The sequence below is a fragment of the Pinus tabuliformis genome, chromosome 8 (genome assembly GCF_031772625.1).
Source record: "Pinus tabuliformis cultivar Carrire ecotype Pingquan chromosome 8, CPIR1, whole genome shotgun sequence".
Classification (NCBI taxonomy): domain Eukaryota; kingdom Viridiplantae; phylum Streptophyta; class Pinopsida; order Pinales; family Pinaceae; genus Pinus; species Pinus tabuliformis.
Window position 1 is genome coordinate 1,207,256,450 of NC_142294.1, and position 25,155 is coordinate 1,207,281,604.

The window sequence follows — 25,155 nt, forward strand, 5'->3', positions numbered from 1 at the left end:
ATCAACATACTTCACAATGTTATCATAATAATTTAACCTTCTTATAAATGTCTCATAATTCTTAGCAGACAAGTATCCTCTGCAGTATGTGTCATTGCCCATAAGACTTGGAACTTTTTTCCTACACATTCAAAGATACCAATCATTGGCCACTTTGAATTCACTTTGGGACATTAAATACACTTCACTCAATGCAAAATCTTAAATGCCACTATTTTTTGCTTTCTTGTGTTTTTTAGAACACTGAGCTGTGTTTTCTTTGCACATGTTGCCATACTACCTTTTAATGTTATCGTTCCATCTTCTGTCAAACTTAGCTAGTTCTTGTTTGAAGCTGATATAAGTTTGGTCTTACAGTTCGGGAGCTAGATGTACCTGGTGAGCTTCATGATCGTAAGACCTATCCATTCGAGTTCTCCACAGTTGAGATGCCATATGAGTCATACAATGGTGTAAATGTGAGGCTAAGGTATGTTACAATTGTCTTTTCCACCCTTTTGTGTGACTTTTGTATAGTTTCAAAGTTGCATGGAAATGGATCTGGGTTCAGATCTGAATCTACCATATTTTTTGAAAAGACAAGATGAGGATACGGGGAAACGACACAAATACACTTATATTCTGTAAACATATAAATTTAGATCTCTAAATATATTTCACTACAAATTGCTCTCATCAGAAATGCAGACTGCCGTGAAAATATCATATTTGTGTGTTTTAGGATGTCGGAACTCTGAAAGGGATTATTTTATGAGCAAAAATTAGGGTATCGGTGCTCTACATCTCTCTCTTTTCCTTTTTACATGTTTTTTTAAAATGATTTTTATGGACAATATGCCATATTAATGTTTCTGGTGAGCTGGAAATATATCTTCCCAAGTAGATCCTGCTCCATATTTGCAGAAACATTAATATCATATCCTCCATAGGTGTAACATAGATTAGCATTTTAACCAGATTGAAGATAAAGTCTACTTGTTAGTTTTGAGAAGCTGAAAATTTTCTCGGACAGTTTTTGCAGTAAATACTATAAATATTACCTCTATGGGTATCTCGGCAATATTGTCTGCAATGTTTTCTAAATGTTTGCTATATCTGTCTCGATGTAAATTAGAAAATAATTCAGCAGTGTTTAGCTAGGCTCTTGGAAACTAATTTACCATATATGCAGCCCACCCCCCATTTTATATTCTCTGCATTCCATTTTTTTTTTCATTTCCCTTAAACTTGAAGGTGAATCATAATATGAGATTATTGATGCTAGCATCCAAATGGTGTTTATGACTTGTCGCAGATTATTTATGGTTATAATCATGTATATTTTTATGTTTTTATTGGAAACTTCCTGGTTTGCATTTCATTCATTATTTCATGTTTCGCATTTGTTGCACCTTTCATATTTCTGACAACACATCATTGGGGATTGATTCATCTGTTTCAGAATTAAAATTGTGTTTGCCATATCTGTCTTGATGTAAGTTAGAAAATAATTCAGCAGTGGGTAGCTAGGATCTTGGAAACAATTACCATATATACAGCCCACGCCCCCATTTTATATTCTCTGCATTTTTCCTTTTTTTCTCATTTCCCCTAAGCTTGAAGGTGAATCATAATATGAGATGATTGATGCTAGCGTCGAAATGGTGTTTATGACTTGTCGCTGATTATTTATGGTTATACTTATGTATATTTTTATGTTTTTATTATAAACTTCCTGGTTTGTATTTCATTCATTATTTCACATTCCACATTTGTAGCACCTTTCATATATCCGACAACACATCATTGAAATGTATAGGGATTGATTCATCTGTTTGAGAATTAAAATTGTGTTGCAATTAGGGTCATGAAAAATGATGAGAAGCTCTAATTTTTCTCTGTTTGTATTGGTTTGCTAGTGTTGAAGTTTCTAAATTTACTTAGTTAGAAACCCTCCATGCACTTTATCTGATCTATTCCCACCTACTTGTTATTTTCTTTAACAAGTTATTTACAATGTAAATACTGAAAATAAACACTAGTGCATGCTCAACATATTACAGATCAGCAACTAAAAGAAACAAGAACAAACACACCACATGACACCATTATTTTTGGACTAATGTTCCCGGAAAAACCCAATGTGGGAAAAATGGTGCAACTATATGAGGGTTTTATTATTAAGCAATATCAGAGTACACTCTGGGTGCCGAAACTGGCCTACCCAACAGAGAATTTCCTTAGCAGTAATACTTCTCCGTTTCAAACAAATCTACTGGCTGAAACCCCGGATAATCCTTCCGGCAGCTACTCAGCACCAATCTACCCCTGAAACCCCAGCGTCTGCCCAATCTGGACTGCGTCAGCCTCTCCTAGCTCAGTGGCGTCTGTCCTTTGTACTCAACAAGCAACATCCTCATCCAAGCAAACCCTGCTCTGCCATCACACAGTTCAAGCCAGTCTGATTTCTAAGTACAATCCTTAACACTACTTAGCAACATCATCATATATACATCTCTTTGTTATAGTAGCAATAATGAACACTTGGCCAAATATGTGTAATAGCTATAACAGAGACTTTGGCCTTACCAACACACTTATCATCTTAGCACACCAAACCATACCTTTTGCTCACACAATACTCTTTACTGACAAAACATTGATCAGAAGTAATATCAACCCCTGTAGCAGCATCCACTTTAATCGCATCAAGCCCTAGCAAATATCAATAAGTCATACCTTGAGTAGTGTGTTGTTTATTTGTCAATAGGAGTGTTTGCTGTTTTCCTCAATAGCCTGTTTCCCAACAATAGAACTGTCCTGCCTTCAGATGTGCCAAATGTGAATGCCTTAGAACATACAAGTTCCTAAGTCAAACCCCCAGACCTTGATATGTAGTTACGTCACTCCAAAATTATTCCACAGAATTTGTCAAGAAAGGAGCTTGGACAGTCATCAATACAAGTTCTGAAGGAGCCAGGAGACCTTAATAACTCAGCTGAACTTGTGCCACTCTGTAGGGCTTCAAGAAAATGCTAATTTGAGCCTCAAACAAGCTGAGAATGGCCTCAGGAGTACTCCTTGGATTGGGTACCTAACACAAGGTTTTCTGCTCAAACCCCATTGTCATTCTCTTTAGCAACAATGTAATAAGTCACATCAACGATAAATTAACACACTTGTAACCTGACAAGTTTAGCCTCAGTTAGTAGGACAATATCCACATTCTGTCAACAATGTTCTTTACAATACCCAGCCATGAAGGCATTGGAAAATTGTTTCATAAATGCTTTAGGACTAGCCTCAGGGAGAAGGGCTGAAATCTGAACCTGATGAGCTGAAGAGATTAACCACAAAAAATACAAGAAAATGCTAATCTGAGCCTCAAACAAGCCGAGAATGGCCTCAGGAGTACTCATTGGATTAGGGTACCTAACACAAGGTTTTCTGCTCAAACCCCATTGTCATTCTCTTTAGCAACAATGTAATAAGTCACATCAACGATAAATTAACACACTTGTAACCTGACAAGTTTAGCCTCAATTAGTAGCACAATATCCACATTCTGTCAACAATGTTCTTTACAATACCCAGCCATGAAGACAGTGGAAAATTGTTTCATAAATGCTTCAGGACTAGCCTCAGAGAGGGGCCGAAATCTGAACCTGATGAGCCACAGAGATTAACCACAAAAAATACAAGAAACCACCTCAGAAGGCTTGAGCTGTCCCACAGATGTGCCATCAAAAGTTTTTCAAAATTGTCTCAGAATTTCAACAGACTTTTACAAAGAAACTTGGCTCAGCTTGTCATAAAAACTCAGTGAAGAAGTCTATTTTTTTTTTCTTCTTTGTGTGGCACAGAAAGGAGGTCAAATGTGGTCTTCAATACTCAGCCACAGAGATCTTTGAGCATCTGCAACAGACGAATAATTCATCGAAGAAATCCTTCATGAACTTGCTTCTGTTCTAGGGCTGAAATAGTCTCAGACAAAGGCTGATCTTGTGTCTCAAATAGACCCTAACCAGGACTGAAATCACAGTCCATATCATACAATTCACACCTCAGAAATTCTCCATATGCTATTGATCAAGACTATGTTTCTTCAGTGAATAGGCCCACAAAATGGCAAAGGAGAGACCACAGAGATCATGGAGACTTGTCAACAAACTTCTCTTAGTGATTTCTTTCTCATTTACTCCTGCTTGGGCTTGTCCTCACCTAGCTCTGATCCCATGTTAATTTTTGTGTTAACATGTTCTTTGTTTAGGTTAGTTACTTCATTAATCCAGTAGCCCATTATTAATTCCATTAATCCATTAGCAATCACATTAACCATTATCATATGACAGTAACTGATGAAAAAACATCAAACCTAAGTTGCACGAAACGGGGAAATGGGTACGAGTTTCCGAAACTGGCACGGGTACGAAACATGACCCCACCAAATTTTGGAAACGGGGAAACACATATATATATATATATATATATATATATATATATAAGGACATTTAAGAAATATGTGCAATCATAAAGCATATATGATGCATTCTAATTCATTACATTATGATTAAATTGTCAATGCATAAACTATAAGCCTCTAAATTTACATCACATTTACTCATGAATGATCACATAATGAAAATAGCAATATCCAAAATCAGCCACGAGAAATTTCTAATTTCTTGTCTCATGCTTGATTGGGAGTCTCCTCCTACATAGTCGAAGGACCTTAGTGCTCTTGATTAAATACAAGTTCCATACCCTAGTATCCTACGTGCTCTTGATTATTGGGAGTCTCCCTTGCATAGAGGGCTTGGTTCTCTTGATTAAATACAAGTTCCATACCCTAGTACATGACAAAATCCAATGGAAACATTGCAATCATTTTACTTTAAGAATTTAACATTACCATGAAAATGAAAAATAAAGGAGGATGTCACTTTTACTTTAAGAATTTAACATTACCATGAATTGCGTATCAACACTAGGGCCATAGGCTTGAACATTAGGCTGCCCCACTCAAAAAAATCTTCTTTTTTATAGCTTGAGAGGCATCCAAAAGATATTTTAGTTGCCCAATAAAAAATTAGAAGAAAAAAAGTAAATAAAAAATACAAGAAAATGTCAATTTAGAAGAGGAAACTCCGTCGTACGACCTGGAAACGCGTTTCCGGCCTCACTGGCCACGTTTCCTCCTCGAGAAATGGGCCAGTACAGTCGGAAACACGTTTCCAGGTCGTACGGTACGAGTTTCCTCTTTTCCGTTTCATTTCCGGTCGGAAACGGACCCTTCTCCAATGTTTCCTGCAACTTAGCATCAAACATAAATGCGGAATACAAGGCAAGACAAGGGGACGCTAGATTTGGCGGATGCTAGTGAAAAACCCCAATATGGGGAAAACCCTTTGATCAATTCTTCTTATTATTATATCAAATATTCAACAGAGAGAGAGAGAGAGAGAGAGAGTACAAAAGTCAAAATTGACTTGCCAAATCAGAGTTAAAACAACCTTGCCAAATCTGCAGTCAACATCAGTCAAATTCTGCCCTAACTAAAAAGTCAACGATTGTCGACGCAACAACAAATAGCCCTCTATGGAGCTCGTCAAAAGCAGTAAAACTCAGCCTTCTGAAGTGGTCAAAGTCAGCCCAAAATAGTCATGAAAACAATGGTCAAACTTGGTCAAACTATGCGGTTAACTCTGTGATTAGGTTTATGGTCAACCCTACGATTGCTTAGCGGTTAAAAGCAACAAAATACGTCGGTTCTTGAGCCAATAGATGCGGCTTGCCAAAAATGAAATTATGGTACAAAAACCACAATCAAAGGAGGTCAAACAACCCTCGGTCGACGTTGGTCAAACCTGCAACAGTCTGTCATTTCGGCCCTGCAATTCGTCCTTCTGCTGCCACACGTGTGAGGAAAAGAGATGCCCAATAAGTTGTACAAACCAATCAGATGAGGAGAGAGAAGGATGTGTGAGTGAGTGAGCTGCCAAATGAGGTTGGAGGTCTCTCTTATTTATACAAATCATTGAGGGTGAAGTGACATGTCTCTTGCGCTTCATGAGCCTACATGAAGATGTGCCCGACCGTGACAATGTGCACATGTGTGGGCATAAATTCAAAAACACATTTTTGCTTGTCCAAATTTGATGATCTTTAGGTCGATTTTGGTCCTTTCAAAAAGGGGAATTCCAATATAATAATCATCTCCATCAAATGAGCTGTTAGGTAGTGGAATTTGGCCCTAGTTGCAAATTTTAACAAACCTTCACACACAGATTGTCAAATGCCTACTTGTCAACCGATGCCCATGCAACTAAGTGTACTTGTCGATGGACAACTATTGAATAAAAGCTCCATCTAGGCTATTAACAATATTAAATTTAGCGAAGGCAAATTTACCAATCTCGTGGCATAAATGACACAAATTTTGCCCAATTTGAGTTTTTCGTTAAGTTCTAAACTTACTTGGGCTACTTTCCTGGGAAAATAGCCCAATTGAGGAATTGCATATGATACTGGATCTGATCTTGTTTATCAAGCCCTCCTTGTGTGATTTGGATCTCCTTGCTGCCCCTTCTCAGACCCAACACAGTCACTGAGAAGCCTTTTGCAATCTTGTGCTGCTATATGGTGTCTTCTCCCTCTCCCTAGCCTTGCTTTTATAGCTTTACATTGAGCTAAATCTCGACCAGGACAAGTTCTTGCCTCACTTGAGATCAAGGGTTGAAATTAAAACATATTCACTAAAGTAATTTACTTTACTTTTTCTAGGTTTACTTTAACTTTATAAGCCAACATAACATTTATATGCTTTTTCCTAAGTCTAACTTAGGCTAAGTTACAAATGCAACTTTCTTACACTAGAGCAAGTGTTCTAAGGAGATCTTAGGCGACTTCTACAGGCCTATACACTTAGGCCAATGCAAAAGCACTTGCCCAAGCTACAAACATCAACATATAAGGAGTAGTGTGAGATGCAAGAGATTATTATTGTGCGAATTTAAGGGGGTACATGTTGATGAGAAAGAAGAGAGTGCCATTAAATGTAAAGTTTAAGATACCATGCATGAATTCATGGCTTGTGAATTCAACGTTTGGCTAGCTTACTATTCCAAAGCATGGAAAAGATGCAAAGCCAAGGGTATAGGGAGATTCACCATCCCAACAAAATGTTTCTTGTACATTGCATTCATTATTTGCCTTTATGAAGTTCAAATACAAAAGATATCTTAACTAGTGTCATCAACAATGCCGTAGCCAACCAAAGATTGCTTTCATATATTTGTTATTTCTCAATCCCTTGTGAAATTTCCTTGAATTCATCAACTGGAGTTTATTCTTCTAATTGATTAGCAATTTATTTGTTTATGTTAAATAATGAATAAATCACTGATGAATTCTTCACAATAAAAAATATGCTACAATATATATACTCATGAACTGAGAAACAAATGTACACACATAAAAATTTGACACCTTTATTTTGGACTAAACATCCATGGAAAAACCCTAAAGGGAAAATTGGTGCAACAAATGAGGGTTTATTTTATTATGCAGCAATTTGAGAAATATTACAATCTGGATGCTGAACTGGCAATCCTCCAGAAATACATTGGCCAAATAATCTGGAGATCCAAGATATCCTCTGCTAATAAACTCAGCCTCCTCTAGCTTGCTCGAACCCCACAATGCAACTTGGAACTCACGCTTTTGGCTCTGGATAACTCGCACTGCCTGGAAACTAGCTTTAACTGAGTTGTCTTGCCTGCCTCTGTCACTGGAAACCACTCGCTTTGCCTTCCAGAACTAGATCCGACCTCTAGCTGTTGATCTGTGGCTCTTGCGGCAACTCGCACTGGGGTTTTTGGCAATTCACACTGCTTGTACGACCTCCCTACATATGAATTTCAGACTGCCTTTTCTTGCCTCTTTGGCACTGGAAAATCTCTGGGAAAGTCTCGAGACTCCTGCTCCTTCTCTCTGATGCTCTCCCTCTAGCTTGAACTGTACCCTTGTTGAATATGCAAATTGGGTAGCTCGATATGCCTCAATGCAACTGATTCTCGATATGTCTCTCTCCATCCATTCGAGCTGCTCTTCTAATCTCTCGTTGAGTCTTCAACGACCATGATTAAATCTCCATCAATGACTAAGATCAATTAAACTTCATCAATAAAAGTCTCTAGAGCAATCTCAAACATCCTTAATTAATTAACTTTAATTTACCACTTTTCCTAAGATAGACTTACGAAATATTTTTACTTGTAGTAAATTAATTTAATTAAGGTGTTTACTAAGCTTATCTTGTAAAACCTTTTTTAGGTTTTGGAGATCTCGTGTTCCTTAGCCTCTTAGCATCATCTGATCCTAAAACACCTGTCTGATGCTACCATAAACTAACATCTCTCAGATCCCTTTTATAGTCCATGCCCTTCTCTCTATTTCCATCTGTTGAAATCCTCTCCCTTCCCATTTAGTGTCCCGCTTGAGGTTCCTTGGACCATCATTTGGTTTGGCAATTCGTATTCTGATGCCTACTCTACTCTACTTCCCTCCTTTCTTGCATCTCATCAGTTGAGTTGGCCTATTCACTATTCCCATATGATTAAATTCCCCACCCATTCCTCGGAGTCTGAATTCAACAACCCTATGCACTGATGGTACGATGATGAATGTAAATTTTACCTTAGATATTGTTGTCACATGTTCTTCTATGATCCCCTAGTGTACCATTGGTTTCAAAAATCCTAATATTATTTACTGTATCAGAACAAACACCTTTTGATCTTTCAAAGGAGACGAGAATTGCGTGCTATCCTTTGCCACTCTCTCAAAAAATTTTGGTGCAAAATCTTCCTCCAACTTTCTTGTCTACCTTTTAATCTTGATGATTTCCTTTATAATGTTCTTGGGTAGCCCCAAGTCCTTGTCACCTACCCCCATCTTCCTGTCACAATATCTAGGGGTTGTATAAACAATAAGGGATTTGGGAGATGAATACTCATAGAACAAACAATGAGGGTTTTTAGGTATAATGTTTCAAACATGGTATTGATTCATTGGCTTACTATATTGGTGATCTATTTAACATTGTTGTTTGTGTAAGGTTCACACTAGTTTGTTTTGACTATACAATCCACACAATTTACAAATAAAGCTCTAGTGCTAATATGAATAACCAACTGATCATTGTAGGTCACATATTACCCAAGGTGTATGCTGTTGACCTCCATTGGGTTTTATTAGAGGTACTTCGTGAGAGATTTCTGCGAGCCAAGGGTTAGCTAGGCTATCAACCTTGGTACTAGACTATTGATCATATCCTCACCTTTTGGGCCATCATTGATGAGGCAAAGAACTGCTCTTCAAATGTTTGCTACTACTTTGTCTACTTTTGAAATGTGTTTGACTTTGGTGTTGAGGGAGGCCATGTTCTAGAGACTTAGTGACATTATCATTTTAGAGATTCTCCTCTACTATTATGTGTCTTTATAACTATATTATTGGTTTCCTTCACACAATGGATGGACTATTAGATGCACCATGTCCTCTCATATTGACATTGTTCAGAATATATGCCAGTGAGCTGGAATACTTTTGAAGGAACATATCCTGCTTAAGGATTGTTGCCTCCTTCACCATGTCTTGATCTTGATCTTGATCTTCATGAATGATGTCATCCTCTTAGCATTTGCCTTGAAGGGTATTCAGATATAGTTGGATGCCTTATATAAATTGTGACCTTTGATAGTTTATTATCAACCTTTAGAAAACCAAGATTATGATCTTCAATAACTCGAAGAATTTCCTATGAAATTAGTACTTCTACTTTTACGATGAGGACATCTAGAATCCTAGATCATCACAACTTACAACTAATTTTTTTTCTTAATTTTCAAGGCCTTGATTTTAGCTTGTGATAGACTCTCTAGCCTTAGATCAATATCGCTATGGTTCTATAGCCCTTCTTGAGCAACAATGTTTTCAACGCCAATTTTAGGGCATTCTATCTAATTTGGATTTTTTTGGAAAGCATTATCAAATCCATAGTTTTGAACAACTTTGAGATTTGGGGACTTGATTGGTTGAGAATGGTTGGGCTAGGATTGAGAGGGTTCAAATTCTCATGCTATGTTGTATTATCAGATACAAGAGGATTGTTCCTAACACATTGTTTAGGGTTTAGGCCATTTTTGGACTAGTTTCACTACATTGGGTTTGGAGCTTTACTAATTCAACCACCAATAAAGATTGGTAACCTTGCCTTGCGTACTATTCCTTATAGGCCATTACCTTGATTTACCCCACTTGATGATTCTATTATAGATTCATTGGGGTTATGCGCTTATTACAATTTATAGGGATCTCGATGGATAAACTTTCCCTATTTAGAGACTTGTTGGATTCCCTTGGCAAACTATTATTGAAGTAGGAGTTGAACAGGATCATTCAAGAATATATTTACAAACAATGCATCTAGATCACTTGGTTAGGTCCCACCCTGATGGCCCAAACACAAGATGCCCTTTATGCAAAGTTCTACATGGAGTTGCGGGAGGACGACATTGATAGGCTAGCCTACATGCTTCACCATAGGAAAAAATTGAATATTCTCTCCTACATTAACAAGAGAGTGCACTGTCAAACTTAGGATGCGTATATAAGCAACTACATCTATGGGGCATTTGTGTTATCAAAATTCCACTAGGACTTGTGAAAACTTAGCTAGGACTTTCACTTGGCCTAGTTCACTTGGAATATGAATAGGTCCATATGAACACGAGGAGTGAAGCATGCCTAATGGGTTTGAACTTGGATCATTGTTATATAGGCATTTTCAATATCGTGTTAGCTTTTGGGTTGCTTTGAAAGTATTTATACCCTTCTAGGGGTGTCTTCATGTGATGTGGGTACATGGTGATACCTTAGCCCCTTAGTTGTGTCTTAGAGATTTTGGTTGATTACATCTGGAGAGATCCATGGGTGGTTATTTGACCTTGGACTTGGGGCTATAGTAGCAACTACTTGAGGAGGTAGTTATCTTATGTGTGTTGTTTGCATGGGTAGTGGATCTACCTTGGAGGAGGACCATTGGGCACTCTGACGAAAAGCACTTGGCCCTAACATTGTTATGCATATTTTTCCTTAGCACTTCATAATCAGGAATATGTATAAAACACGATCACAAACACACTGAAATACCACAACTCACTAGCACTTTGCACAACGGAAATGTAATAGTAGTGAACCAATAAAGTACACAATATTTTTGCAATCCTAAACTTGCTTGTTTTAATACAACAAACATAGGGCTCTCGTACCAGGGATCATGGCCCTTACAATTAACGCTAATACAAGGAAAACTAGGGCTTGAGATCAACAACTTATGACTCTCAATCTGCCCAAGAACAAGAACAAACTTGACTTACTTGCTGAAGAAGCGCTTACACAAGCCCTTTTAGTCCACTTGTCTTGAACACCTGGCAGGGCCTTTGCGACCTATACCTACAGAGAACACTGCTTCCTCAATACCTCTGCCTTCTACTGCTCACAAGAGTTTTTCTCCTCCAAAAACCCTTGCACACTTCAGCTCCAACAATTTGCCTTCACACATTGACAATGCTCCTCCAAGGTCATTGTTCTTAGGCTCAACAAATCTGCCCTCTAACAATGGTTTGCCACTTCAAATACACTGTAAATAGGCACTAATACTTTTGCAACATAGTCCCTTTGCTTACTCCAAGGTGACTATACATAGGCTACAACACGAGGTCTACTCACAGTGATTTGTCTCCTACAATATTACTGTTCATTATGCCTAATATACACTCGCACTCACAACCATATTGCTTCATCAAGATGATTGTATGTAGGGCACAAAACACACTGTTCAAACCCTCCTTGTTGAAAAAACGTCAATACATTATCAACTCTGCAATCATCAACTTAGAAAACAATGGCTCATACCTTCTTCAATGCCTCTACTCAGTCATGAAGACCCTTGTTTCCGTGCATTCAAATTTCAGAGGCTTCTCGACCCTCTTAGGGTTCCTGCAACGACCTCAGGATGCGCCCTAACCTGCGACCACTTCAATCCTCTAAACTCTGCTTAGACCTCACGTCCCAACCCTTAACTCGTGCGCATGCCCTTGAAGGAATAGGGCCCTCACTCTAGCACCTCCACTTGCCTCATGACCCTCCTTGTTAAACAAACCTCAATACATTATCCGCTTTGCAGTCATCAACATAGAAAACAATGCCTCATACCTTCTTCAATGAAGATCCTTGGTTCTGTGCATACAAATTTTAGAGGCTTCTCGACCCTCTTAGGGCTCCTGCAACTACCTCAGGATGTGCGCTAACCTGCGGCCACTCCAATCCTCTAAACTTTGCTTATACCTCACGTCCCAGTCCTTAACTCGTGCACATGCCCTTGTAGGAACCGAGCCCTCACTCTAGCACCTCCACTAGCCTCATAACCCTAGTGTGTAAAAAAACAAGGATCTTGACCTACCTTAATGCAATAGAATTAAACTCGGCCTGTTCACAAAGATATTCCAAAATCATATGCCCAGAACCATTCCACAAACAAGTTTGACCAACCCTCCTTAGTTCGACTTGTGCTAGAACACGAGAAAAGGTGTACTCGTCCTTCTTCATTCACTCCAACTCGGCTTCTTCAGGATCTGTGGTCTTCTTAGGCTCTTGTCTTCACATAATATGAGTTGCACTTGATGTGTTTGACCTCCACTTAGGTCACTTATATTTAGAGCCTCTCTAATCATTGTCTTAGGGACTCCTACATCATTAAGATGCCTCCACATCAATAATTAGAATTAAGAATAATATCTTTTGGGTCTTTAGCCCACAAATATGTGCCCAAAGCCCACCACTTGGGTACACTGGCCCAATTAGCTAAAGTGCAACAAAGAAGTGGTGTGGGCCCACCAATTGGGGTTTTGGGTGGTTTCTAAGGAAACCATGGGCAATTTCTCTCCACTATTCAGCCTTCGAAACTTATAAAAGCAGGCTTGAGCTCTTATTTGCCTCACACTTCTCATTTCAAGTTTTTGTGAGCATAAGAGAGCTTAGAGAGTTCTACAACAACAAAAAGTTTGGAGGTTTTTGTTATCCTGTAGCTAGTTTGATTTTGTCTCGTGGAGTTCACATTTTTCAACAAAAGCTTTTTAGCTAGTTTTCATTCCCATGTATTTTTTCTCTCTTTAAAAATTTTGATTGCTCTCCTTGTTTTTATTTTTTTTTTGCACTTTTTATGTAAAAAAACAACTCCTCTTTATACGCCAAATATGTCTCATTTTTTTCTTTAAATTTATCATAAGTTTTGCATTTTAATTAGTTACATTTTTGTTTTCTATTTGCAGATCTTTTTCCCTTTAAATCTGAAATTTCTTCATCCACCATGGCGCCAAAAGCCAAAGATGATGCATATGTTCAATGTGACATTGTAGAAGGCAAAACGTTATGCAAATATTGTGGGCATTGAATGAAAAGGTGGGGGGGTGGGGGGAAGGATGAATATTTTTAGGTTGAAACAACACTTGGCTGTTATATGAGGCCAAGTATTAGATGAGGTGATAGGGGCTATTAGGGCAGAATACATTGCAAAGTTTTAGAAGTTTGAGGAGGAAAAGGCTAGGAAAAAGGCTATACAATAAAAATTTGCAAGGAAGGAGGAGCTTGCAGAAGCTATGTCTAGGAGAGGTGCAAGTGGGTTTGATGATCTTGAGCTTCAAGACTCCTATATCCTTTCCACCAATCTTCTTGCCCCTTCCATTATGTTCCTTCCTTTGTTGGAATTAGGTCTCAAAATAAAGCCTAAGGTAAAGGTAGAAAGAGGATGAACATTAAGAGCTATTTCACACTTCCCCCACCTCTACCTTTACTAGTGTTAGTTCTTGGTAGCATCGGAAGTGCTCTAGACTTGAAAATTGGTAGAGAGGCTAAGGCACATGATATCTAAAGAACCCAAAAACCGTTTGGTGAAATTCCACTAGGATTGTATTTTATTAAAATAATTAATATTTTTAATGGGGTTCCAAAGTCTAAACTTAGGGAAATGAAAATATTAATGGGTATTCATCAAAATATGGGTGAGAATGATTTAGAAGACAGATCAAATCATGTTTTAATCTTAGCCATTGATTAGAGACTTAATCTCGACTGTTGAAGACTCAACAGGAAAAGTATAAAATGGAGGCTTGAGGTTCATTTGGAAACACACAGAGATTGAAGAATTCGATTTTCTTAGGTGAGAAGTTCTCAGGAGGGAAATCGATTGGGGAGATCTTGTTGTTGAGGGGCAATGAGAATCTAGAAGGAGGACTTTCTGGAGAATACTGATAGAGAAGTGGAGAGAGCTTGCAGAGAAGCAGCACAGTAGCCGGGAGAGCTGACGCAGAAAAGATGCCTGTCACGCAGAATCTAGAACTGTCGGAACAACCGAAACTGCTGGGAATTGCCGGGAACTATCAGAACAGTGGGGAGAGCTGACGCAATAGTCGGGAAGCTGATGCAGAAACGTTGCTTGTCACGCAGAGTCCAGAACTATCTGAACAACTGAAACTGCCAGAACAACGGAGAGAGCTGACGTAGAAGGCAGAGAAGGTGATGCAGGGTTGACGCAGTGCCAACGAAGAAATAGCTGGGGTTAGCCAGTCTTGTGTTGGATCAGCCGGAATTCTGCCGGGTGAAGTGAGGTAAAACTCACTCAGATTTTCCGCCAGTATTTTCTCTGTAAAGGATTGTTAGATGAGCATCCTAGATTTGTATTCATATATTTCTCCTGCATAATAATAAACCCTCAAAACTGCTGTATTGGTTTTCCCGCATTGGGTTTTTTTAGGGACTATTGTGTCCAAAAATAGCTGTGTCCTATGTATCTTGTTCCTTGCTTTGTTTTTTGTTTCATGAGATCAAATATTTAATTAGTGTAGGCTGCAGAAGTAATTTGCTTCAGTATTTAGAAGAATAACTCGGTTAATGTATATTAAAAATCAAGTAGGTGAAGTAGATTCAGATTTGCTATAGTGGGGGTTCCTTCAAGTGTAGGAATTTTCACATGGTATCAGAGGAGTGATTTTGAAACAAGAAGAGCAGATCCAGTGCTGAGTAGTGAGGTTGAAAGCTGCACTTGGCAGCAATTCGAATCCCCTTGAAGGGATTGCGTAGTCCTTGTCGGGAAGCAGATCCGAGGAAATCTCTCTCTGTGTGAGACAATGGAGATGTACGATTTCCAGTTTGTGAGTTTGCAAAAGCAGAGGGAGTGATGCAGAGCCTCAGCGCAGTGCTTGAAGGGCGCAGTTTTTGCTGGGGTAGAAATCCGCTAGAAAAGAATGAAGACACGTAGAAGGGAAATTTTCTCCTCAGAGAACTTTCTGCCAGAAAGTTCGAATTTCTCACTTGCTGAGCAGTGACTCATTGACTAGAAGAGGTAGTTCGACAGTTGGGTGAGATGGCATCACATGGGCTCAGAGATCAGGACAACTTGGACAGAGCCTCAAACTATGTCATATGGAAAACCAAAATCTTAGCTGTTCTGGAGGAAAATGATCTTAAAACCTACGTCAAAAGTGTTCTAGCTATTCCTGCTGACAACGATCAAAAGAAGAAGTACAAGGCTGAGCAGGGGAAGGCAAAGAGGCTCATTCTCGATGGAGTTCGAGATCATGTGGTCTCACACTTGTAGGGCAAGGATACAGCCCGAGAGCTGTGGGAAGTCTTGTCTTCTCTGTATGAAGGGTCTTACGAACAATGAAAGATGTACCTAGAGCAAAAGTTGCAGCAGATTTTGATGCAGAAAGGAGAAGGGGTGGACCTCTATTTTAAGTGTCTTCAGGACACTAGAGACCAGCTCGCTGCAATGGGGTCCACTCTTCAGCCAACAACGATGGTGAGGATAGCCCTGAATGGAGTCTCGGATGAATGGCAAGTTTTCGTCCAAAGCATATTGGGCAGAGAAAAACTACCTTCATGGGAGGAGATGTGTGCGGCTTTTCAACAAGAGGAGTTAAGGAGGGACCTAGTGAATGTCAACCTTAATGGCAGCAGTGGGAGTGGCACAAAGATGAAGGAGGAGGAGGAAAACGTAGTTCTGGCATTGAAGGGACAACAGAAGCCGAAACGAAAGAAGGACATTTTGAAGATGAAATGTTTTAGTTGTGGCGAGATGGACCACTATGCATCCCAGTGCTCTTTGAAGAAAAAAGATAAGGATGAGAAACATGATCCTAAGGCTACTTCAACAAAGATTGACGAGGATGAGTTTGCCATGAGTGCCCACGTATCTCCAGGAGGGAGATGGGGCGATATTGAGTTGTAATCGGGAGGACTACATGTGGGATGGATCCTTGAAGAGTCCACCTCTTGGATCAATTCCTTGCTACGGGAGCCCAAGATTCAACAGTGGACTTAGTGTCAGATGATGCAGTGGAATGTTTAGAGGACAATTGCAGTAGCTTGGTACCAGAGATTGATCAGCGCAGAGGAAGGTTGGCAGCAGTGCAAATGGCACAGTACAGAAGTCAACAACAACGCAGAAGTTTCAGAGGGTCAGCAATGGTCAGATTCCAATATTCATTGTATTATGTTGAACACAGTTAAGTTCAGCTAATTTTGGATGTTTTTCAGTTGCTTCTCTCAGCAACTGAGTTGCAGTATAGATGCAGTGTTAGTAGCATAGCAGATGCAACATTTGAGAGGGAGTTGTAGTACAGATGCAACAATGGCAATGGCAGTGGAAGTGGCAGTGTCATGGGCAGTAGTACAGTAGCAGCAACAATACAGTGTTGGTGGCAACAATAGTGCAAAAAAGGGGTGCTTCAAAAACAGAGCAACATGCAAGTGGATATTGTTGCTAGAGAACTTTCCTCGCTAAGAGGGAGTGTTAGCTTTTGGTAGCATCAGAAGTGCTCTAGCCTTGAAAATTGGTGGAGAGGCTAAGGCACATGAGTTCTAAAGAACCCAAAAACCGTTTGGTGAAATTCTACCCGGATTGTATTTTATTAAAATAATTAATATTATTAATGGGGTTCCTAAGTCTAAACTTAGGGAAATGAAAATATTAATGGGTATTAATCAAAATATGGGTGAGAATGATGTAGAAGGAGGATTGAGTCATGTTTTAATCTTAGCCGTTGATTAGAGACTTAATCTCGGCTGTTGAAGACTCAATAGGAAAAGTATAAAATGGAGGCTTGGGGTTCATTTGGAAACACACACAGAGAGATTGAGGAAATCAATTTTCTAAGGTCAGAAGTTCGCAAGGAGGGAAATTGATTGAGGAGATCTTACAGCTGAGGGGCAGTGAGAATCCGAAAGGAGGACTTTCTGAAGAATACTGACAGAGAGGCGGAGAGAGCTTGCAGAGAAGCAATGCAGTAGCCAGGAGAGTTGACGCAGAAAAATGCCTGTCACGCAGAATCCAAAACTGCCGGAACAATCGAGAGAGTTGACGCAGAGGCAGTGTAGTAGCCGGGAGAGCTGACGCAGAAAAGCTATCTGTCATGCATAATACAAAACTGCCGGAACAATGAAAACCGCTGGAATTGTCGGGAACAGCCGAGAGAGTTGACGTAGAGGGCATAGAAGGTGACGCAGGGCCGACATAGAGCCAACGAAGAAATAGCCGGGGTTAGCTGTTGATTTGGGGTAGCATGGGATGTGCTCTAGCCACAAAATTTGGTGGAGAGGTTAGGGCACATGAGATCTCCAATACCCGGAAAGGGTTTGGATAGATTCTAAACAGTTAAGGAAATAATAAAATAATTAATATTTTTAATGGAGTCCCTAAGTCTAAACTTAGGGAAATTAAAATATTAATGTGAATTAATATAAAACTGTGTTAGAGTAGTCCAAAAGACATGGATCAAGCCAGATCTAATCTTAATAGTCGATTAGGGACTTAATCTTGGCCGTTGATTTGTCAACGAGAAAAGTATAAGAGGAGGCTTGAGGGTCACTTGGAGAATACACCAAAGTGATCAGTCATTCTTTTCTCTAGAGCGGGGTTTGCTAAGAGAGATAGAATTAGTGATCAGTTGCAACGAGGGGCAGTGAGTACGAGGCAAAGAGGTAGGGACAGTGCTGAGAGACCAGGCAATAGCAGAGAGAGGCAGACGCAGAGCCAGAGGGAGCCACGCAGAGGCAACAAAGACTTTGCAGAGCCAGAAGGGCCTGCGTCCTCCACACAGAGGCAACAAAGACTTTGCAGAGCCAGAAGGGCCTGCGTCCTCCACGCAGAGGCAACAAAGACTTTGCAGAGCCAGAAGGGCCTGCATCCTCCACGCAGAGGCTGCAGGAGTGACGTAGAGAGCTAGAGAGGCTGCGTAGAGCCTCAGTAGGCTGACGCAGAGGGTTTCAGGTTGGTGCAGAGGCCAGTAGGGCTGACATTGAGCTTCAGATTGGGTTGGAGAGGGATTTCGTGGAGCAGGCTTTCCAAATACCTGTTTCCGAAGAGAGGTAATGCTGCCAAATTTTTTTTATTTCTGTTGGGTTAGCCAGTTTGGCACCCAGTGTACTCAGAAAAGAACTGCTTAATAATAAAACCCTAAGATAGCTGCATTAATTTTCCTGCATTGGGTTTTTCCGGGGACATTAGTCCAAAAATAACAGTGTCATTTGTTTGCTTGTTTCTGTTTCCTTCAGTTGATGATCTGTAATGTGTTGAGCATGCACTTGTAATTATTTTCAATATTTACATGGTAAATAACTTGTTAATTAACAGAACAAGTAGGTAGGAATAAATCAGTAAAGTGCATGGAGGGTTTCTAATTGTTAGACTTAGAAACTTCAACATTAGCCAGTGTTGTGCCGGAACAATCGAAATTTTGCCGGGCGAAGTGAGGTAAAACTCACTCAGATTTTCCGCCAGTATTTTCCCTGTAAAGGATTGCTAGATGAGCATCCTAGATTTGTATTCAGATATTTCTCCTGCATAATAATAAACCCTCAGAACTGCTGCATTGGTTTTCCCGCATTGGGTTTTTCCGGGGACTATTGTGTCCAAAAATAAGTGTGTCCTATGTATCTTGTTCTTTGCTCTGTTTTCTGTTTCATGAGATCAAATATTTAATTAGTGTAGGCTGCAAAAGTAATTTTCTTCAGTATTCAGAAGAATAACTTGGTCAATGAATATTAAAAATCAAGTAGGTGAAGTAGATTCAGATTTGTTGCAGTAGAGTTCCTTAGAGTGTAGGAATTTTCACAACTAGTGCCATTGCTTCCCAACCAAGTCTAGCTCAACCCACCTTAAATAACCATTGGAAAAGGCAGTGCAAAGAAGTTGCTATTTAGTACATTGCCAAATGGTGGTATGATGCGTATATCCATTTTAATGTTGCCCACCCACTTTATTACCAAGCTATGTGGGACTCTGTTATATCTATAGGAAAGGGCTTCAAAGACCCTAGTATGTATGACTTGAGGGGAACTCTTTTGCAAAAAAGGTTTTGTCCACTGTAGACTATTTGATTGAATTTAAAGAGTCGTGGACTAAAACAGGTTGTTCCATCATGTCAGATGGATGGATTGATGGAAAAAACTGCACTATGATAAATTCGCTTCTCATTCCGAGGAACCAAGTTTTTGAAATCAATAGATGCATCTGATAGGGTGAAAGATGCCAACCTATTATTTGAACTTTTGGATGAGATGGTTAGGACAATGGGGGAGCAAAATGTTGTGTAGGTTATCACAAATATGCGTAAACTGTGTTCTGTTGGGAAGATGCTAGAGTCCAAATATAGGACCATATATTTGGACCCCATTTGTTGCACATTGCGTATACCTCATGCTTGAGGAGTCTGACAAAGTGGAGTGGGTAAAGAACATTATAGAGCATGCGAAGTGTATCACAAAATACAATTTAACCACTCATTGGTGTTAAGCCTAATGAGGAAAAACATACAAGGCAAGGAGCTTGCTAGGCATGCCAGAACGAAATTTTGTGACTCCCTTCCTCTTATTGCAATCTCTTAATTCCCGGCGACAAAACTTGCCGGAAATGTTTTCTAACAATGATTGGAATTCATCTTGGTGGGCTTGTAGAGCAGATGAAAAGACATCAAAAATAAATTTTTTGACAACAATTTTTGGAAGAAGGTATTAGAGCTCGTAAAAATTGGCGAGCCCTAAGGTGTTGCTGTTGGTGGATGGGGAGAAGTTGGAAAAGGAGTAGATACGGGTAGCCTACAAGGATATAGTAGGTAAATATGAGCGTATTTGGGAGATATTGACAGCCGATGGAACAATCAACTCCATCATCCTATACATGCAACTGGGTATTTCCTGAACCCAAGGTACCATTATAAAGTTCGGTTAAGAGAAGATCACAATGGGGAGGTCAAAGACAGGTTGTATGAGTGCTTGGAGGCCATGGTCCGTGATGAGCACGAGTAGTTGGAAATACATCATCAGATCATACCTTCACTAGGGCACATGTAAATTTGGCAAAAACTTGATAAAGGTTGCAAGAGATGTGGATTAACTAGGTAAGCAATTCCAATTTTTTATTTTTCTTTTTTAGTTTTTTTAGTTCAATTGTTTAAACTTCACATTGTGCCTCACATTGCCAAACTTACCATCTAAATTGTTGAACACTGGACTAGTTTTAGTCTTTGTCTTTGCAACACATTGGTGGGGGTCATTTGGTAGCCAATGTCCTCACTTGCAAAAATTTGCAAAGTTAGAGTTCTCAGCCAAACTTGTAGTGCTTTTGGTGTGAGCGCAATTGGTCTGTTCTTGAGTGGATTCACACAAAGAAGATAAATCATTTGGAACAAAAATGGTCAAATAATCTCGTCTTTGTGCAATACAACCTTTGACTAAGGCACAACCAATTGTTGAACAAAAGATTTGATGCAAATCCCATTGTGTTGGATGATATTTATCCAAGTTCAGAATGGGTGGAGGAGACTCAACCAACTGAGTTTGATGCTGATTTTTCTATTGATGTCATTGATCCAAGCTGTTCAAGGAATGAAATGAATTGCAGGAAAGTAAATGGAACACACACAGAAATATAACAAAGAGTACAATAATATGGTGAAACTCAACTGCTATTAATGAATGAATAATAAAGTGCTATAGAACACAAACTTCCAAGAATGGTGGTAGTTATCTTTGAACAGAGAGAGATGGTGGCTATACACATTTGTGAAAGTTGTTACAAGAGGCCAAAAGAATGGTCTTTTAACATGAAGAAAGAACCCTAGAGGTCCAAAAACCTAACCCTATAAGATGAAACACCAAAAGTTTTGTGATCCTCAAGGTGGTTAGTTGGTACATCAACTTTCTAGGGGCACAAATCTTGCATACAATATCCATTTGGGGTGCACAATAACTCGTTGGAAAGAACTATTTGAGGACTACAACTTTTGACTCGGACTAGTGTATGCCATGGCAACCCCTAGCCACCTCCCTGAATTTCCAAAACAATTGTTTAGGGCCTCAAAATGGTCTTGAAAGTTTGGGACCCAAAAATTATAGAAAAAGTGCCAAGAAGATAGAGAACCGATGAGGTAGTGGAAGAGGTGGTGGCCATCAATATCCATCTGGATCAATCGTGGAGTTTGGCGGGGGTTGATCCCAATGCAGATCTGGTAATCGAACAGGGAGATGAAGGATGCAAATCACTAAGAATGGTGCATGGTGAGAGAAGTAGTAGTCACGCAACTTTGCCAACTCGTGCTTCTAGGTTTGCTAGGCCTAGTGTTACTACTAGTACTACTCAGGCTAGAGAGGAGTCTGAGGAGTCGTCAAACTTTGAGCCAGATGATGTTTATATCGCTGTTGGTGATGATCCATGTCTAGTAGTGGTGATGAGTTTGATGAGTCATCATGTTGATCAATGATTTGTAGACTTGTAGTGCGCTAGTGGCCTAGTAGTTGTTTTGGGACTCTAGAGACCATTTAGAGGCTTGTTGATTATGTATTTTGTTCATGATATGTATTGCACTCAACGCCATTGTGATATATGCACCCTTATATGGTATATAGACGAAGAAAGTTTGCATATATTGTCTCTAGTGGTTTGAAATCTTAAAAATAATTTTTTTCCATTAAAAATTAATTATTTTATGTATTCTTTTCAATTCCAGTTGATTGAATCTGGTTTGAACCTTGGTTTTATTGGCCTAGTTCAAAACCTGGTTCCGGTTTTTAAAACTATGGTTTATATCTTATTTTCAAATTGTTATATGTTGCATATTGTGCTTGGAGGGCTGGAAATCTAGTTCGTTTGAAGTACACTATTTTGGTGTTTGTTTTCTTGAACTGCAACATGTATTTGGTTGGATAGAAGTGGAAAATAGGCTGATATAACTTATATTTTAGAGTCAGCCATATGGCTCAAGGTTCACAGGTAATAGATATGGGAACGCCAAGTAAATGAGGTGAAATTTATGAGTTTGTCTTAAGCATGGATTTTCTAGATTTCCAAATGGTATTTGTTACGTTACCAGATCCGGCAGAGGGAGGGGCAAGATCCACGGATCTGATCCGGATTTGGATCCGCTGGAATACGGTGAAAATATGGTAGGTGGCGTTTTTGTTTTTTGGGAAACGAATCCGATGAATTTTGCCAGAACCCGCAGAATTAAAAGCCCGAAAATGAAAGGCTCATGAAAGGGGAAAGCTCAGAAATTTAGGGTTTTGAGTCTTGACTATTCGATAAGATAAAAGCCAGGTGGCCCCTTTTTGTCAGCAATGCACCCTACACAAGTGGAACTCGCGAGGAACTGTTTGGCATTATTCGACGTTCGACATTATTCAACTTTCAGCTCGCTGTTCGATGTTCAGACCAAGGTATACTGTATAACCTTGTCGTATTATGTGCGCCAGATATGAATATGTGTGTCGTTGTTAACCTCTCGTGGGTCATGGCTCATGTGTCGTCGTTAACCTCTCACTGCTGCGGTATTCCTTTGCCTCTTGAGTCTGTCTCTATTGCCGCAATATTCCCTTGCCCGAGTCTGTCTCTATTGCAACGGCTTAATATATATTATAAAGCCTATGCATTGCCTCTCGAGTCCGTCTTTTAGCAAATTTTGCATTAGAATTTTCCCCATTAATCATAAAATTTAACAGTTTAATTTGTTCATTGCTAATTTGCTAGATGTCGCGGTATTCCTTTGCCTCTCGAGTCTGATATGTAACAATGTAATTGGCATGGTGTATGATCCTAAATAGTCTTATATTGCCGCAATATTCCTCTACCTCTCGAGTCTGTCTCTATTGCAGCGACTTAATATATATTATAAAATGGTCCATGTAATCGTGTAATTTGTCTGGCATATCTTCGTAAATAGTAAAATGTGTGTGTATATCTATTATCGAGACATAGCAAACTTTTGTAAATGGTATTATGTATATTTACAAATACATTTAATTTTTTAAATATATATTTTTAGCATTTAAATTTACGAAGTCCATCATTTAAATTTATGAACATTTAAGTATATTGACAATGTTATGTAATTAAATCTGTAATTAAATGTTATGTATAAACCCTTGTCTAAACCTTGGCTAACACTATTTTTATTAAGTATCAAATCCTATGTGAAACTCCTATTCTTGTTAAGTATAACACTCTTTTTTATTAAGTATCATTGTATCAACTTGGACTCCTATTAGACATTCCCAACAGTGACAAGTACATCATGGTTTTTCATCATAGTCTTTATTGCCGCAATATTCCTCTACCTCTCGAGTCCGTCTCTATTGCAGCGACTTAATATATATTATAAAATGGTCCATGTAACCATGTAATTTGTCTGGCGTATCTTCCTAAATAGTAAAATGTGTGTGTATATCTATTATCGAGACATAGCAAACTTTTGTAAATGGTATTATGTATATTTACAAATACATTTAATTTTTTAAATATATATTTTTAACATTTAAATTTACGAAGTCCATCATTTAAATTTATGAACATTTAAGTATATTGACAATGTTATGTAATTAAATTTGTAATTAAATGTTATGTATAAACCCTTGTCTAAACCTTGGCTAACCCTATTTTTATTAAGTATCAAATCCTATTCTTATTAAGTATCACACTCTTTTTTTATTAAGTATCATTGTATCAACTTGGACTCCTATTAGACATTCCCAACAGTGACAAATACATCATGGTTTTTCATCAAAAATGCAGAGAACGTTTTGTGTATTAGATGAAGTGTATTTTAATTTTTAAATGTTTATTGATAATATATTTTAATTTGAATTTAATATGTAGTAAGGTAACCTATAGACCATTATCATTATGTAACCATCACAACATGAACAAAGTGACGAGGAAATCATCAAAACAAACCCAAAATCGCCTCTATGGTAGTATGTGGAGATTATTGGAAAAAATCTCGGAGGTGGTTCATTTAAATGGAAGTGCAATGGATGCCAAGATATCAAAAATGGCTCATATACTAGAGTGAAGGTCCATCTCACTGGTCAAACTAACACAGGGTGCAAGTATGCACCAGGCCAAAAGATGCAAATGGAAAACCTGGCCAAGGTTTGAGTCCTGGACAAATGAAATTCTATGCATCTTTGCAAGACGCTGCTGATAGGAAGTTTGCTAAGGGAAAACATCTGTGCAAAGCTTTACAACTAGGCCTCCATTGCCATCTAGGCTTGTTGCCACAACTAATAGAAGGCCCACTCTTGGCCCTCTTGAAGCAGTTTTTAATAATCAAGATAGAGACATAGCCGATGAACATGTAGCTCGTTGCATCTATGTAAATGGGTTAGCATTCAATTTGGTGTGTTCCCCTTATTGGCAACAAATGATTAAGACTATTAATGAAGCGCCAAAAGGGTACAAAAGCCTACGATATGAAAACGGTTCGAACTACTTTGTTGGCATCAGAGAGACAATCTGTGGATAGACAGCTACAGGCAATCCGAGGTACAGGGGCAGAAACAAGTGTGTCCATCATTTCTGATAGATAGAGAGACCAAAGAAACCGTCCATTAATTAATGTTGTTGCAATATGCCCCCAAGGGGCAATGTTTTTGAAGGCTGTTGATTGCAATGGAATAGAGAAAGATGCATCTTTCATATCCACAATTCATATTGATGCAATAGAAAGTGTGGGGCCACATAATGTTGTTCAAGTCATTACAGACAACACACAGGTTTGTAAA

General features: G+C 39.0%; 1 protein-coding gene across 1 annotated transcript in view; it reads left to right on the top strand.

Moving 5' to 3' along the window:
• The window catches only part of LOC149239699 (vacuolar protein sorting-associated protein 26B), a 227,820-nt gene that overhangs the window by 159,810 nt on the left and 42,855 nt on the right, over positions 1-25,155 (top strand). Inside the window, exon 8 of the mRNA XM_089373493.1 lies at positions 358-469. Within this exon, the coding sequence (XP_089229619.1) occupies positions 358-469 (112 nt within the window). The remainder of the gene's footprint in view (positions 1-357; positions 470-25,155) is intronic.